We start from the raw sequence: 16,533 nt of genomic DNA, 5'->3' as shown, positions 1-16,533 counted from the left end.
AGTGCTTCCAATGGGAAACTTTTTGAACACTCAACTGTATATTGTTTAAAATATAAAAACAAAGCCCAGTTCATCGGCACTATTCAGAACCCACAGACACGTTTTGGATCTGCCTTTACCCGGCAGGACCAGCACTGGAGATACTCACATCACTCTGGAGGTCATAAGCTTTCCGAGCCTGGATGACGTCGTTCTGGTCAGGCAGGCAGGTCCACTCATGCAAAGGATGCTTATAGTCCACGTCACTGACTAAGGTCTGACATTTCTTGGCCAAAACGATACCAAGCATGTCCACTGGGCTGCTGTACCTGGTCTTGTACTTCTCAAATTCTTTCTTGTACTCACGGTCACTCTGGACTTTGGCAATGTGGATGGACCACATAATCTTGGGGTCATCTTGCACCTTTCGGGCGCCAATGTGGTGACCCAGCTGCTTGCGATAAGCTTCTTTGTATTTGTACTGAAAGAGAGAAAAACAGTAAAAAAGGGAGAAGGACCAAGAGCCATTTTCTTTTTTTTTTGGGGGGGTAAAGCTTTTGTATGAAATCCTCAAGATGCCTGAGGAGTTTCGTCACATGTGATATGACCCATCGGGCAGTGTCACAAAGAAGCTTACTCCCGAAGAAGCTGCTGTGCTCATCTGCACATTTCTGCAGAATAGCTCCTCAACAATTATTTTATGTTATGCTAGAAAACATGTTTATAAAAAGTGATTAAAAGTGAATATCGAAAGTGTGAGCTCAATTACAGTGATAGCGTCTCAGAAGTCAGTCATTGGGGGTGGGCCCATTGAGATGTGTTTACATGGTTCATTAATTTTTTTCTAGGGCATTCTGAGAAATCATTTCTTCTGCATAGATAACCTAGAGGGGTAGTTTAAAAATGACAGCTTTTGTTGTTGGATGGGCACAAAGTTTCAGTTTTGCAAGATGAAAACATTCTGGAAGTTTGTTCCACAGCAGTGAGGATTTATTTAGCACTACTGAATTGTACCCTTAAAAATGGTTAAGATAGTAAATTTTATGTTATGTGTTTATTATGATTAAAAAGAAAAAAACCCTGCAGAAATGAACAATTTTGGTAGTCTTGGATTCATGTTTAAGGTGTCCAAGAATCTGATGTTTTCACTCCTAGGGTAAGGAATACTGATCTTGTAGACTTCTCAGCAAAGAGACTTACAGCTCTTTTGCTATCCTCTATCCTTCTTCAAATCATGGGGAAAACTCAGTTAAACCTTGCTTCTTTCCTGGCATCTGTATCTTGAGTATATTCTGAGAGCTCATGAGGTTTTATGAGTAGCTTAGCATATGCCCACCTAACTTCAATCAAGGTATCCAGTCTTATTAAGACCAAAACACAAGAGTCAAAGAAACCACATTCCCATTCAGGCTTTGCCTCAATGATGCTTGTGATCTTGGGCAGGTTACCTACTGTCTCAAAGCCTCAATTTAAATGTCTTCACAATGAAGGCAGTTAAACTGGTGATGACTAAAGAGACTTCCAACTGTATTCCAGTAATGTGATTCCCTATGCATGGGCTGGCCTGTTGGTAACAAATGTAAGGACTCCATCAGCTCTTACTTACATCACTAGCAATGTCCCGGGAGGCCTTGGCAGCCACAATGGGAATGGCGTCACTTCTGAAGTCACAGCCTTCTTTCTTGGCCTCTTCCATAGCCTGGCGATAGAAGTTCTAAGGAAAGAAGTAGCAGCCCTTAGATTCAGTACTCAGTTTCACACTAGAAATGTCTTTTTGTCCAAAGAAGCCTGCTTTTGGATGCGGCTGTACTAAAGTGTTCAGCCTTAAATTACCAAAAGAAAAAAAAACCCATAAAACCCTCTTTCTTTTACTTCCTATTTATCCAAGCTATTTATTTAAATTGAAATTTTACATTCAGCAGGCTTTAACACCATGAGTTCTCTTTGCATAAATACCTATGGATTTTAGACAGTAAGTCAATAGCTCTCAAATATGTTTGGGTCATTCAGTACTTGCTCTTCTTATGAAATAATCATGAAATGTAGATTTACTTAACTCCAATTTTGAATTAGGAACAATTTTACCAGCAAAGAATGTGATTATATAATAATATGCAATAACAAAACTACCACTGTGAGCATGCATCTATAATCAGACAGTGCTGAACCAAAGATAATCCACTATCTGAATGTCTTTGTTAATAGTGAAATCTTCCCATGGATTCATTTTGTCAATTGCTGAAAATTGCTAGCAGACATGGGGATACGATACCAAAGATTTATGAGTCAAAAACATAAAATCGATAAAATTGTATTTGTTAATATTTTTCTGTGAATTGGAAAATACCCACTGTTCAGTTTCCGTGGCAGAACCAATACACATAGAGGGTGAAACACAGGCGTTCTGTGGTTTGAGAACCACTGCATTAAACAAATCATCAAAGCAGAAGTTTTCATCCTTTTTTGCTTGTGCTGCACTTATAAGAATTTTGACCAACTCTATACACTGTTCAAACAAAATAAATTTAAAAATATTCCTACTTTTAGTATTTAATTAATTAAAGCAAGATAAACAAAATATACAACTTGACAATTTTTAAACATTAAAAAGTAAAAACTTATTGGATCTCTTAATGATGTTTTTGTGATTAATAGGAACAAAAAAGGTTTTGGTGAATGTTAATACACTGTCTGTTGAGCAGAGTTTCCTTTTCAAGACTCTTGGGCATGCATCACATTAACTACTGGCAACGTATGTCTTTCTTTTTGTACCCCCTTTTTAAAAATAAAATCGCTATATAATTGTACTTAATCATACATTTTAACATATGTTTTAATATGTTAAAATGTATATAATCTTTATTTTGAAAAATTTCAAACCTACAGAAAAGTTGTAAGAATAGTACAATGAACACCCAACTATATAATTATTAACATTTTGCCATATTTGCTTTATCTCTATGTGTGTGTAGTGTGTTTATTTATGTTTTAATTCTTATTTTCAATAAGAACCAATTAATAGTAAATCAAATTTAAATAAAAGAGTAAATTGTAGACATCATGGAATTCACCCCTAAATATTTCAGTATATATTGCCTAAGAATAAAGTCATTTTTATACAACCACCATGTATTTATTAAATTCAGGAAATTTACTATTGATACAATACTCTTTTCTAATAGACAGTAAATATTCAAATTTCACCTGTTTTTCCAGTAATGCTCTTCATAGGAATGTTGTATTTCTATCTAGAATCCCATTCAGGAGCACAAGTGGCATTTAGCTCTGTCTTTTCTCCTTTCACACTTTTAACCTGTGCTTTTCTTGTTTTATTCTTGTGGAAGAATAGTGGCTCTGAGAGAGTAAGTGGACACTACTCTAATGACAGGGATGTTCTCAGGCAGGTAATTTAGAAAAGAGTACATATGGAAGTGGAAGCTATGTTGAACAATTTTAATGCATGCTAGCATACCCACTGGAAAGCCTTTGTGTAACCTCAAGGACACATGAGGTCTGAAGGTAGCTCATCTCTATACCCCAAACAGAGACATAGTCCTTAAATTAGAGTATGATGAAATAATTTAATCTTTCATTCATTTTCTTCCTTTCCTGTACTAGGAAGAGTAATTGAATTAGGGAAAGCAGATGCAATACCAGTAGACAGTTCTGGAAAAAGATGCAGGAATCACTTGTGGTTTTAAGGGACAAACAACAATAATCTACAATTCTTCAGAGCTTTATCTTTTTTCTACTTTATATTGTTTCATGCAATTTTCATTGTTGAGACTGTGTAAAGACAATATTTTAAATGTAAGGAAAATCCTTAAAAAGTGTGGCAGACATAATGAAAAGGAATTGTTTCTTTATTATGTCTTAGTCTCAAATTAAATTGAATTAAAAATACTGGAATAATACCTGGATTTTAAATATGATGCAGAGGCACTTAATTTTTAAATGACTTAAGAGTCCTTGAGGGAAATTATTGTATATTTTTAGTGTAGATTAAAATGTGACAATTTATGTTCTTTTCAAGAGGAGATATTTACAAGGAAAAGCTAAAGTAAAAATAAAAATAAATTTGATATATTTGAGATAAAATCCCAAAGGCATTTGTTCTTCTCAAACATCTTCAGAAATGCTTATTTTGTAACTGGAGAGTCAAACAGTTCCTTTGTTATGTTTTTCCTTTGAAGATTTTGTCCTTATGTATAAGTGGGGAAAAAAAGGTGCTTGGAGGGTTTCAGGCCAAACAAATAGATTTCTTTCATTCTTCCAACATTTGAAAAGATGCAGGGCTTCAAAGAAGAAAACACTATTAGTTATCAAGGCTATGTTTTAAAGCTTCTTTGGTAAGTTATTCACCCAAGAGAATCAGAATGACTCAATGAGAATTGAAGAGAAAAAATAAGATGTGGTTGCTTTGCTTTATTTTGTTTTGTTAATATGTACTGAGCTAAGAATGGAATGAAGGTACCAATCAATGGCAACGGGTTGAGAAGAAATTCAAGTGGGCCATTCTGAAATCTAATGTTCAAAAGACAGTCCTTAGAGAACTGGCATAATCACGCAATTTTAAGGAAACTAAATCCAGACGAAAATTGTGGAAATAAAAAAAATAGCTCAATTTCCTCTCAGTAGCCTCATCTGACCTGATTTTAACAAAAGGGAAAAGCTTAAAGTGTCATTACCAGTTGGGCTAGAAACTGAACTTCATCTGCCTGGGGTGAAACAGACTTCCTGGAGGAATTAATCCAACAGAGAAGCTCTGTGGCCATGAGGAAAGTTGCTCATTCAAAAATGACCAAAGCCGTAGTGGATCAAATGCTCATAATCAGGCTTGTCTTTGGGTCTGTTTTATCATGTTAGAGAAAGGGAAATTGTGTCCTCTTCATTTCATATTTGATTATTTGAATATTTCTATGCCTGGTTATTTGATATTTATATGCCTCTCTTTTAGGGCTGCATTACTGGAGGCAAAAGTAATCAGTACAGGTAAAATCACAAATATGGTCAAGTCTTGAAATGAGTACTTAAATTTTCCAGTGTTCTCAAACTGAAGAAAAGTCTGCCCTGCTTTTTTTTTAAAGGAAGACACACAAACATGTAAGAAATTAGTATTCTTCTTGAATAAACCAGATAATTCTTCACTTTGCCAAGAACAATAGGGCAAGGAGCTATTAGGCAGCAGAATTTCTGGACTACAAAGATACGTGATGACAAGTTCAGTGAGTCTGGAGATAAGTGCATAAAAGAATGCATTCTATTGTCCTCAGGCAATTTTGAAATTGATGAATTTAAGAATTCTCATTTCAGTTCTTGTAAATAAACCTCAAATTATTTTGAACATATTAAATAAATCTAATTTCCATCATGACTTGAATGTAAAGTGAAGGACTTGAAGTTTGTTAGGCAACTTCTTTTGCGCCAGGCTCTACATACTGGGAATATATTATGTCACTTGGTCATCATAAAAATTCTTCAAGATAGACATTTTTACTCCATTTACAGATGACATAACTAAAGAAGAGCTTACAGGATAAATTTTGAAGCACATACTAAACTGAAAAATAGCAATAGTTATTTTTAGTTAAAATTACAATATTTTAATCATTAACAGTTTACTTCGAGAGTTTTTTCCTCTTCTGACATGGAGATATTTTTTGTATTTATCTATTTATCTTTCTACCTATCTTCTTTTTGAATACAATGATACATATATTCGGGGTAGGGTAAATTGGCATTAAAAAACCCCAAAATTAAATTAATTGGTTCACATGAGAATTAAATCTGTAATTCTGACCTTTCTACCACATGAGCAAGAATCAATGTGGTCAGATCAAGGAAGTAAAACAAATGGTCTTACCTCACTGTAATTTATTTTATTTTTTCTTGCCAACATAATTTCAGGTGTGTCAGGCATAATGTGGATTTGGGTCTTGTCATTATCCCACGCTTCTGTGTATAAGTGCTGTGAATTATAAAAAGGTTAACAAATTAGGAAAACAAGGTTGTAAACAGGAGTTTCCAATTTAGAGACTATCTGTGCTGTGTGCTATAAATAGCACACTCTTTAGTTTCTTGTATATTATATGACATTCATTGTCACTAAATATAAATGCAGACTAAGATATGAAAATGAAAAAATGTTTGGTTGCAAGATCACCTCCACCTCAACCAAATTAAAAGCAAGTATTTTCCAAGCACATATACACATGTGTATGTACTGTGGCTAATATTAACAAATCCTTTCCTTGGTTTTGTTTGTTATGTGTTGGTTTATTGACTACAAACATACCTGGATATGTCATTGCTAGAGATTTTGCTTATTTGTTTTATTTTCTGGATTCCACATATAAGTGAAATCATATGGTTATTTGTCTTTCTCTGCCTGACTTATTTCACTTAGCATAATACCCTCTAGGTCCATCTATGTTGTTGCAAATGACAAGATTTCGTTCTTTTTTTATGGCTAAGTAATATTCCATTGTGTATACTATGTACGTCTTCTCTATCCATCCATCCATCAATGGACACTTAGGCTGCTTCCATATCTTGGCTATTGTAAATAACACTGCAATAAATATAAGGGTACACATATCTTTCTGAATTAGTGTTTCTGTTTTCTTTGGGTAAATACCAGAAGAAGAATCACTAGGTTGTATGGTATTTCTATATTTAAATTTAGGTGGAACCACCAAACTGTTTTCCATAGTAACTGTACCATTTAATATTCCCACCAACAGTGCAGGAGGGTTCCCCTTTCTCCACATCTTTGCCAACACTTGTTATTTCTTGTCTTTTGGATAGTGGCCATTATCACTGGTGTGAAGTAGCAGCATCTCATTGTAGCTTTGATCTGCATTTCCTTAATGATTTGCCCTATTCTTAACTCTGGCCGTTACAACAGATGTTGAAGCAGAAATTCCCACATATATTTTTGGAATCCCAATGTAAATGAGTACAGAGCTCAACCACAACACCATACACAGGATAACAATTGGATAAAATGAAAAAGAATAACTTAATTAATCATAGATATTCTCAAGAACATACAGCCCTGTTTTATTTCCCACCAAACTGGGGGCTCACCTTGCTCATGTTGATGGCATTGCTCCTGGCCAGCACCTGCTCCGGGGTGTCAGTTACACTGGTAAATTTCAGCTTCTCCGGAGGCTGGCGGTAGAGGTTGTCACTCAGTATCTCCGCAGCTCTCTTGCACTTGACCTCTTCCACAGACCCGATGGGGACCCAGCCAAGGCCTCTCAGCCACTGGAGATCTGATTTATAAATGTTCTGGTAAGATCAAATACAAAAGCAAGTATTAATGAAGTTGTTATGACACTTGATTTCAAAAAGGAAAGAAAAAGACTGGAAAACTTGGATATCTAAATTTCATGCCTATGTCTTTTTAAATATGAAGCCCAGTAGGATATAGCTTCATGGTATTATGTTCTGTCTAAACAAAAAAAGTAAGGTACAGTGAATGAGGAGTGGGGAGGAAAAATGTCATTCCTTCTGAGGGTTCTACCTAACCCTAGAATATGATCTATTTATTACTATCATAAGCGTGGTCACCAGTGGTATGTAACGGGTCTGGGTACTCACGTCGCTCTGGAGGTCGTAGGCCTGACGAGCGTGGATGACGTCGTTCTGGTCAGGCAGACACGTCCACTCGTGCAGGTAGTTCTTATAGTCCACATCACTGACTAACGTCTGGCACTTCTTGGCCTGGACCACCCCCATCATGTCCACTGGGCTGCTGAACTTGGTCTTCCACTTCTCAAAGTCCTTCTTGTACTCCCTCTCGCTCTGGATCTTGGCTGCATGTATGGACCACATCATCTTGGGGTCGTCATTAACGTTCCGGGCTCCAATGTGATGGCCGAGCTGCTTGCGGTAACCATCTTTGTATTTGTACTGAAATAAAAGTAGTCTTTTTAAAAATAAAAATGAATAAAAGGGCTAAAAGTCTTATTAAATCAAAACTCCATTATTTTTAAATTCTTGCAGAGAAATGGAGTCTTCTGAATATCAACTATCTCTTTATTCTGACCTCTGACTACATTTCCCAGGGAAGACAGGCCAAACTACAAAGTTCTATGGTTTGGAGACATTAAGTCCCGGCAACACAGGCAGTAACATTTTTCAGAAAATCAGTCAGAATTGCACACCACCTTTTATCATCGTGGGCAGTGGATCACTTACCCAGAAGTTTTACACATGACTTTGAGTGCCTCTCCTGAGCCCACAGGTCCTGCCATCCATCCCCTGCCCCCCATCATCCCTTCCAAATCTGGCTCTGGTGACTGTCACTGGTCACTTGACTCTCTGGAATGGACTGGCTTTTCCATCCTGCATGCCCTGCTCTGCCAGAGATTAAATTTGGCTGCAGTCTGTTGGTGTTCTTCAAGCAAGGAGACAGATTATACAACCACCAGAAAGCGTTTTGTTGGTGGTGATGCTAAGTGCTGACTGGATATTTTCCCTCGACTTTAGGCAATAACATCACACAAATCCAACATGTATTTGTGGAAGTCTGAATTCTCCACCAAAAGGACCCACTTCTTTCGGAGACAGCAGAAAGAGAAATCAGGCTTATCATTTTGTTGTTTTTGTTTGGTTGTCTTTATATTTCTTTTTTCATTTCAAAAGAACTCACAAGGAAGCACTTAAGGTAATTTTTCAAAGAAAGAGTTGGCAAAACTCCAGAGCACCTTTGGGGAAAGGGGCATTTCCCTAGACCTGACTGACCCAGGTTTTGTCTGATGCTGAATCAACACATGTAACCATGTTATTTTTTTAAACTCTTCTGGCTTTTTCTTATTACTGTATAGGCTATGTGCTCATAGTATAGAAATGAATGCCTCATTCAGTAATTGTAGATTCAAATTCAATCTTATACTGAAGTTTAGCACATCTTCTCTGCCTATGGGATCTGAATATTAGAGTCTTTTGGAGTTAAAAATATGAAAGAGCTTTGTCAAGTGAAAAATATTTCTTTCAATTAAAGCACAACAAATATGTTTTAACTGACACCCAGATGCATCTTCCCGTTGTAGTAATGATTGTGCCCCACACCCACCCAGGCAGGTCCCCACATGGGGCATGACTACTCACATCACTGATGATGTCCCTGGAGGCCTTGGCTGCCACGATCGGGATGGCATCGCTCCGCAAGTCATAGCCTTTCTTCTTTGCTTCTTCGTTGGCAAGTTTATACAGAGTCTATAGAAAGAAAGTCACAGTTAAAGCAAAGGGTTTAACAACAACAATTTGGAGATTATCAAATTCGGTGACATACCACTCAGTATGAAAAAGGAGAGGCTCTGGAAATAATCCAAATTACTAGCAACATTGGAAAGCAAACACATTGTATTATATCGTACACCCAAAACCTATATAGCATTGGAAATAAATGAGATATAGCAATGGGTATTAACATAGATTGCTATTATCATCTATTATATGTATCATTACTAATCTATATCATATAGAGTAATATACCTTCTGCATATCAACATAGATTTATATAATCCAGTAATACAGATCAATGCACAAAGCATCAATCTCACATAGTTCTAAGTGAAAAAGAAGTTGCAGAACAATGTGTTAAATAGTATTCATTACACTTATAACATATATACTTACATACTTATATTTACTTCTTTTTACTTAAAACTTTTTGACAATCATATTTTATAACACTTATGTTGATACACATTGGTATAACACACTTGTTTCTAATGCTATATAGTTCACTTGACCATAATCACAATTTTAAGATTCTAAATTTTGGCTGTATCATATTAGTAAAACAGGTACGTGTAAAATTGCATTTTACTAAAAACAAAAACAATAAGCAGTGTTGTTAATGGAGGACACTTCTTTGCCATGTGTGAGGTTTTCTTTCTGCAAAAGGAGCTCAATTAATTATCTCTGGCCTTCCTTTCTCTGCCCCTTACTCTCCTCTCTGGGCCTGGAGAGGTGCGGTGTTGACGGATGTATCTGAGTGGGAGGGATGGGATGACGGGGCACGCTCAGCTCAGCGCTGTCCTGCTCCCTCGAGGAACAATCCCAGTGCCCTCCTCTGTTTCTCTGTGTCGTAAGCAGGACCTCACCCCTGAGGGAGTGAAGCCGACTGCCCTGTGCCTGACTGGGGAACCTAATTCTGGGGTTCAGTTAGCAAGCTTAATTGGCTGTCATATCGGCATGTCCTTGAACCTATCTTTAGTTATAAAAAATGTGAGATTTTGACTTCTCTTTCTACTCCTTTGTTTTGCTTCTCAATTTAACTCAGGATCCAGGAGAAGAAGAGGTGCATGTTATTAGAGGCCTCCTTGATGGGACCGCCAGATTTAGCAAATAAAAAGATAGCATGTCCAGTTAAACTTGAATGTCAGATAAACAAGAAATAATGTTTTAGAATAAATAATGAGCCAGTATTTTATCTGGCTGTTCCAAGTCTTGGAAATGCCAAAACTACTACTCAGTTCCACTGACTGATCCAACACTGTCCATCAAGTGGAATGATAATGTGACTTCCGTTTGCCCGTTGAATCCCATAGCAGGTGATATTCAAGAAAGACAGATGGGCTGAGTCTTTCTAGTTCAGAGCTGCATGTACCACGATAGCTGAGGCCTGAGAATCTCCACAAACCTAAGTGCTGGGAAACCAACAATAACGACGACGACCGCGTGGGGCACCGCAGAGCCTGCCCCTACCTCACTGTAGTTGACCTTGTTCTGCCTTGCCAACATGATCTCCGGGGTGTCAGGCATTATATGAACTTGAGTCTTGTCTTTATCCCAGGCTTCTGTGTATAAATGCTATCAAAGAAGACATTCAGAGAAAATCATTTGAAATAGGAATTATAAACAGTAAAATTAAAGCAGAATTATTTCTTATCTGATTAGGAAAAATAAACCAGAGATCGAAATAAGGTATTCATTGGAGGTTTGAGTCTTAATGCTAGTTATTAAAGCTAAAACTGAAAATATTAGAAATTATTAAGAGGACTTCAAGTATGTAAATTTAGGAGGTAAATGTGCCCCCACAGTTTCATAGATGATTTAACACCAGTAGTCATTAAAGTAAAATAGTATGTGCTGGCCTCCTGGGAAAGCTTGAGGCAGCTGCACTCACCTTGCTCATGTTGATGGCATTGCTCCTGGCCAGCACCTGCTCCGGGGTGTCAGTTACACTGGTAAATTTCAGCTTCTCCGGAGGCTGGCGGTAGAGGTTGTCACTCAGTATCTCCGCAGCTCTCTTGCACTTGACCTCTTCCACAGACCCGATGGGGACCCAGCCAAGGCCTCTCAGCCATTGGAGATCTGATTTATAAATGTTCTGGTAAGGTCAAATACAAAAGCAAGTATTAATGAAGTTGTTATGACACTTGATTTCAAAAAGGAAAGAAAAGGACCGGAAAACTTGGATATCTAAGTTTGATGCTTATGTCTTTTAAATATGAAGCCAGGATATAGCATCATGGTATTATGTTCTGTCTAAACAAAAAAAGTAAGGTACAGTGAATGAGGAGTGGGGAGAAAAAATGTCATTCCTTCTGGGGGTTGTAAATAACCCTAGAATATGATCTATTTATTACTATCATAAGCGTGGTCACCAGTGGTATGTAACGGGTCTGGGTACTCACGTCGCTCTGGAGGTCGTAGGCCCGCCGAGCATGGATGACGTCGTTCTGGTCGGGCAGACACATCCACTCGTGCAGGTAGTTCTTATAGTCCACATCACTGACTAACGTCTGGCACTTCTTGGCCTGGACCACCCCCAGCATGTCCACTGGGCTGCTGAACTTGGTCTTCCACTTCTCAAAGTCCTTCTTGTACTCCCTCTCGCTCTGGATCTTGGCTGCATGTATGGACCACATCATCTTGGGGTCGTCATTAACGTTCCGGGCTCCAATGTGATGGCCGAGCTGCTTGCGGTAACCATCTTTGTATTTGTACTGAAATAAAAGTAGTCTTTTTAAAAATAAAAATGAATAAAAGGGCTAAAAGTCTTATTAAATCAAAACTCCATTATTTTTAAATTCTTGCAGAGAAATGGAGTCTTCTGAATATCAACTATCTCTTTATTCTGACCTCTGACTACATTTCCCAGGGAAGACAGGCCAAACTACAAAGTTCTATGGTTTGGAGACATTAAGTCCCGGCAACACAGGCAGTAACATTTTTCAGAAAATCAGTCAGAATTGCACACCACCTTTTATCATCGTGGGCAGTGGATCACTTACCCAGAAGTTTTACACATGACTTTGAGTGCCTCTCCTGAGCCCACAGGTCCTGCCATCCATCCCCTGCCCCCCATCATCCCTTCCAAATCTGGCTCTGGTGACTGTCACTGGTCACTTGACTCTCTGGAATGGACTGGCTTTTCCATCCTGCGTGCCCTGCTCTGCCAGAGATTAAATTTGGCTGTGGTCTGTTGGTGTTCTTCAAGCAAGAAGAGCGATTATACAACCACCAGAAAGCGTTTTGTTGGTGGTGATGGTAAGTGCTGACTGGATATTTTCCCTCAACTTTAGGCAATAACATCACACAAATCCAACATGTACTTGTGGAAGTCTGAAATCTCCACCAAAAGGACCCACTTCTTTCGGAGACAGCAGAAAGAGAAATCAGGCTCACCATTTTGTTGTTTTTGGTTGTCTGTCTTTGCTTTTCTTTTTTCATTTCAAAAGAACTCACAAGGAAGCACTTAAGGTAATTTTTCAAAGAAAGAGTTGGCAAAACTCCAGAGCACCTTTGGGGAAAGGGGCATTTCCCTAGACCTGACTGACCCAGGTTTTGTCTGATGCTGAATCAACACATGTAACCATGTTATTTTTTTAAACTCTTCTGGCTTTTTCTTATTACTGTATAGGCTATGTGCTCATAGTATAGAAATGAATTCAGTAATTGTGATTCAAATTCAATCTTATACTGAAGTTTAGCACATCTTCTCTGCCTATGGGATCTGAATATTAGAGTCTTTTGGAGTTAAAAATATGAAAGAGCTTTGTCAAGTGAAAAATATTTCTTTCATTTAAAGCACAACAAATATGCTTTAACTGACACCCAGATGCATCTTCCCATTGTAGTAATGATTGTGCCCCACACCCACCCAGGCAGGTCCCCACATGGGGCACGACTACTCACATCACTGATGATGTCCCTGGAGGCCTTGGCTGCCACGATCGGGATGGCATCGCTCCGCAAGTCATAGCCTTTCTTCTTTGCTTCTTCGTTGGCAAGTTTATACAGAGTCTATAGAAAGAAAGTCACAGTTAAAGCAAAGGGTTTGACAACAACAATTTGGAGATTATCAAGTGACATACCACTCAGTATGAAAAAGGAGAGGCTCTGGAAATAATCCAAATTACTAGCAACATTGGAAAGCAAACACATTGTATTATATCGTACACCCAAAACCTATATAGCATTGGAAATAAATGAGATATAGCAATGGGTATTAACATAGATTGCTATTATCATCTATTATATGTATCATTACTAATCTATATCATATAGAGTAATATACCTTCTGCATATCAACATAGATTTATATAATCCAGTAATACAGATCAATGCACAAAGCATCAATCTCACATAGTTCTAAGTGAAAAAGAAGTTGCAGAACAATGTGTTAAATAGTATTCATTACACTTATAACATATATACTTACATACTTATATTTACTTCTTTTTACTTAAAACTTTTTGACAATCATATTTTATAACACTTATGTTGATACACATTGGTATAAAACACTTGTTTCTAATGCTATATAGTTCACTTGACTATAATCACAATTTTAAGATTCTAAATTTTGGCTGTATCATATTAGTAAAACAGGTACGTGTAAAATTGCATTTTACTAAAAACAAAAACAATAAGCAGTGTTGTTAATGGAGGACACTTCTTTGCCATGTGTGAGGTTTTCTTTCTGCAAAAGGAGCTCAATTAATTATCTCTGGCCTTCCTTTCTCTGCCCCTTACTCTCCTCTCTGGGCCTGGAGAGGTGCGGTGTTGACGGATGTATCTGAGTGGGAGGGATGGGATGACGGGGCACGCTCAGCTCAGCGCTGTCCTGCTCCCTCGAGGAACAATCCCAGTGCCCTCCTCTGTTTCTCTGTGTCGTAAGCAGGACCTCACCCCTGAGGGAGTGAAGCCGACTGCCCTGTGCCTGACTGGGGAACCTAATTCTGGGGTTCAGTTAGCAAGCTTAATTGGCTGTCACACCGGCTTGTTCTTGAATGTATCTTTAGTTATAAAAAATGTGAGATTTTGACTTCTCTTTCTACTCCTTTGTTTTGCTTCTCAATTTAACTCAGGATCCAGGTGGAGAAGAGGTGCATGTTATTAGAGGCCTCCTTGATGGGATTGCCAGATTTAGCAAATAAAAAGATAGCATGTCCAGTTAAACTTGAATGTCAGATAAACAAGAAATAATGTTTTAGAATAAATAATGAGCCAGTATTTTATCTGGCTGTTCCAAGTCTTGGAAATGCCAAAACTACTACTCAGTTCCACTGACTGATCCAACACTGTCCATCAAGTGGAATGATAACGTGACTTCCGTTTGCCCGTTGAATCCCATAGCAGGTGATATTCAAGAAAGACAGATGGGCTGAGTCTTTCTAGTTCAGAGCTGCATGTACCACGATAGCTGAGGCCTGAGAATCTCCACAAACCTAAGTGCTGGGAAACCAACAATAACGACGACGACCGCGTGGGGCACCGCAGAGCCTGCCCCTACCTCACTGTAGTTGACCTTGTTCTGCCTTGCCAACATGATCTCCGGGGTGTCAGGCATTATATGAACTTGAGTCTTGTCTTTATCCCAGGCTTCTGTGTATAAATGCTATCAAAGAAGACATTCAGAGAAAATCATTTGAAATAGGAATTATAAACAGTAAAATTAAAGCAGAATTATTTCTTATCTGATTAGGAAAAATAAACCAGAGATCGAAATAAGGTATTCATTGGAGGTTTGAGTCTTAATGCTAGTTATTAAGGTTAAAACTGTTAATAATAGAAATTATTAAGAGGATTTCAAGTATTTAAATTTAGGAGGTAAATGTGACCCCACATTTTCATAGATGATTTAACACCAGTAGTCATTAAAGTAAAACAGCATGTGCTGGCCTCCTGGGGAAGCTTGCGGCAGCTGCGCTCACCTTGTTCATGTTGATGGCATTGCTCCTGGCCAGCACCTGCTCCGGGGTGTCAGTTACACTGGTAAATTTCAGCTTCTCTGGGGGCTGGCGGTAGAGGTTGTCACTCAGTATCTCCGCAGCTCTCTTGCACTTGACCTCTTCCACAGACCCGATGGGGACCCAGCCAAGGCCTCTCAGCCACTGGAGATCAGACTTGTAAACATTCTGTGAAGAGGAAATAGGAAGGTACTCTTCAACAAGACCAGAAGATTTAGGATAAAGATGCAGAAAAATGGAGTCAGAAGTACAATTCTGGTGGTTGTTATTTTTGATAGAAAACAAGCTCATTGTATTAGGCAGACTGAAGGAGAATCTATGTTTTAAAATGACCATGAAATGTCTCGTAGCCATAAAAAAATGTGATCAAGTATTTCAGGTTGTCAGGAGGAGAGTGATCCAAACCTTTATCTTCTGTCAATCAGTTCAGTGAATGTTATTACACTGTGCAAGTGCACAAAAAATAATGCCAACCCAGAGTAAGAGAAACTACATACATGTCCCACAACAGGCAGTCGGGAACTAAATGATAGGCCTAGTCAAATGAAATACTCTGCTGCTATTAAAAGCCATATTTTAAAGAATATCTATGACATGTAGAAATGTCACTAATGTAATATCAAATGAAAAAATAACACATGAAATACTGTGTGTGGATAAAGTACATAAGCAGGAGTAAGCCTTTTCAGTGGTTGGATTATTATTGCCTTCTATGTATTTTTTCTTATATTTAAATATCTGTAAAGCCTTTATAAAAAAAAGACAGAGAGAGAAGTTAAAACATAATAATGATGCAGAACTCCTGAATCCCTGAAGCACAACTTTGGTGGCTTCAACTGTTAAGATTTAGGGCAATAAATGACCATTTCATTGGTCCAGGGCCCCAGTTTCTTTTCCACCGAATTCTCAGGACAGGAAGCAAGGATTCCTTTCTAGAGTCATCTTTTAATATCTTTACTTCTCACTTTATTTTAAGGCAGGTTTTCTGCCAGAAATTTTTGTGCATACATCAAGTATTCATAACCACTTCACAGCAATGGAATTGGACTGTCACCCAGGTCATTTGAAAGATTTTACTTGTAACAGCAACTAAGCAGAAAATATAGACTGATATTTTGTAGTCTAGACAAAACGCCTATTGGAATTGCCCTGTGCTGACTAGTTATTGCCCCCTAAATAACAACAGCATGAATGTAAACAATACAATAACATTCCTTCCACTGGAGGGCTTTTTAACTTTCAAACATTATTAAGAGGGTATTACAGCGTGAGGGAGGCAATCTAAAAAGGCATGCAACAAATAGGTGGGTGTAAGCTGTCTGTCAGTGCTGACATTCTA

The 16,533-nt window shown here is 38.0% G+C and overlaps 1 protein-coding gene across 30 annotated transcripts in view; it reads right to left on the bottom strand.

Moving 5' to 3' along the window:
• Nucleotides 1-16,533, bottom strand: part of NEB (nebulin) — a 200,297-nt gene that overhangs the window by 95,290 nt on the left and 88,474 nt on the right. For 29 of the 30 annotated variants that reach the window (XM_057505612.1, XM_057505584.1, XM_057505595.1 and 26 more), the window contains 12 exons: nt 15,159-15,362; nt 14,738-14,842; nt 13,138-13,245; nt 11,634-11,945; nt 11,123-11,326; nt 10,702-10,806; nt 9,097-9,204; nt 7,585-7,896; nt 7,069-7,272; nt 5,843-5,947; nt 1,586-1,693; nt 149-460 (listed from right to left, as the gene is read on the bottom strand). In XM_057505612.1, coding sequence (XP_057361595.1) covers nt 149-460; nt 1,586-1,693; nt 5,843-5,947; nt 7,069-7,272; nt 7,585-7,896; nt 9,097-9,204; nt 10,702-10,806; nt 11,123-11,326; nt 11,634-11,945; nt 13,138-13,245; nt 14,738-14,842; nt 15,159-15,362 — 2,187 coding nt within the window. The remainder of the gene's footprint in view (nt 1-148; nt 461-1,585; nt 1,694-5,842; nt 5,948-7,068; nt 7,273-7,584; nt 7,897-9,096; nt 9,205-10,701; nt 10,807-11,122; nt 11,327-11,633; nt 11,946-13,137; nt 13,246-14,737; nt 14,843-15,158; nt 15,363-16,533) is intronic. The other variant, XM_057505611.1, reaches the window with a different exon arrangement.

The sequence above is a fragment of the Manis pentadactyla genome, chromosome 8 (assembly GCF_030020395.1).
Source record: "Manis pentadactyla isolate mManPen7 chromosome 8, mManPen7.hap1, whole genome shotgun sequence".
NCBI classification, from domain to species: Eukaryota; Metazoa; Chordata; class Mammalia; order Pholidota; family Manidae; genus Manis; species Manis pentadactyla.
Note: the sequence above shows the minus strand (reverse complement) of the source record. Positions and strands in the feature narration are given on the sequence as shown.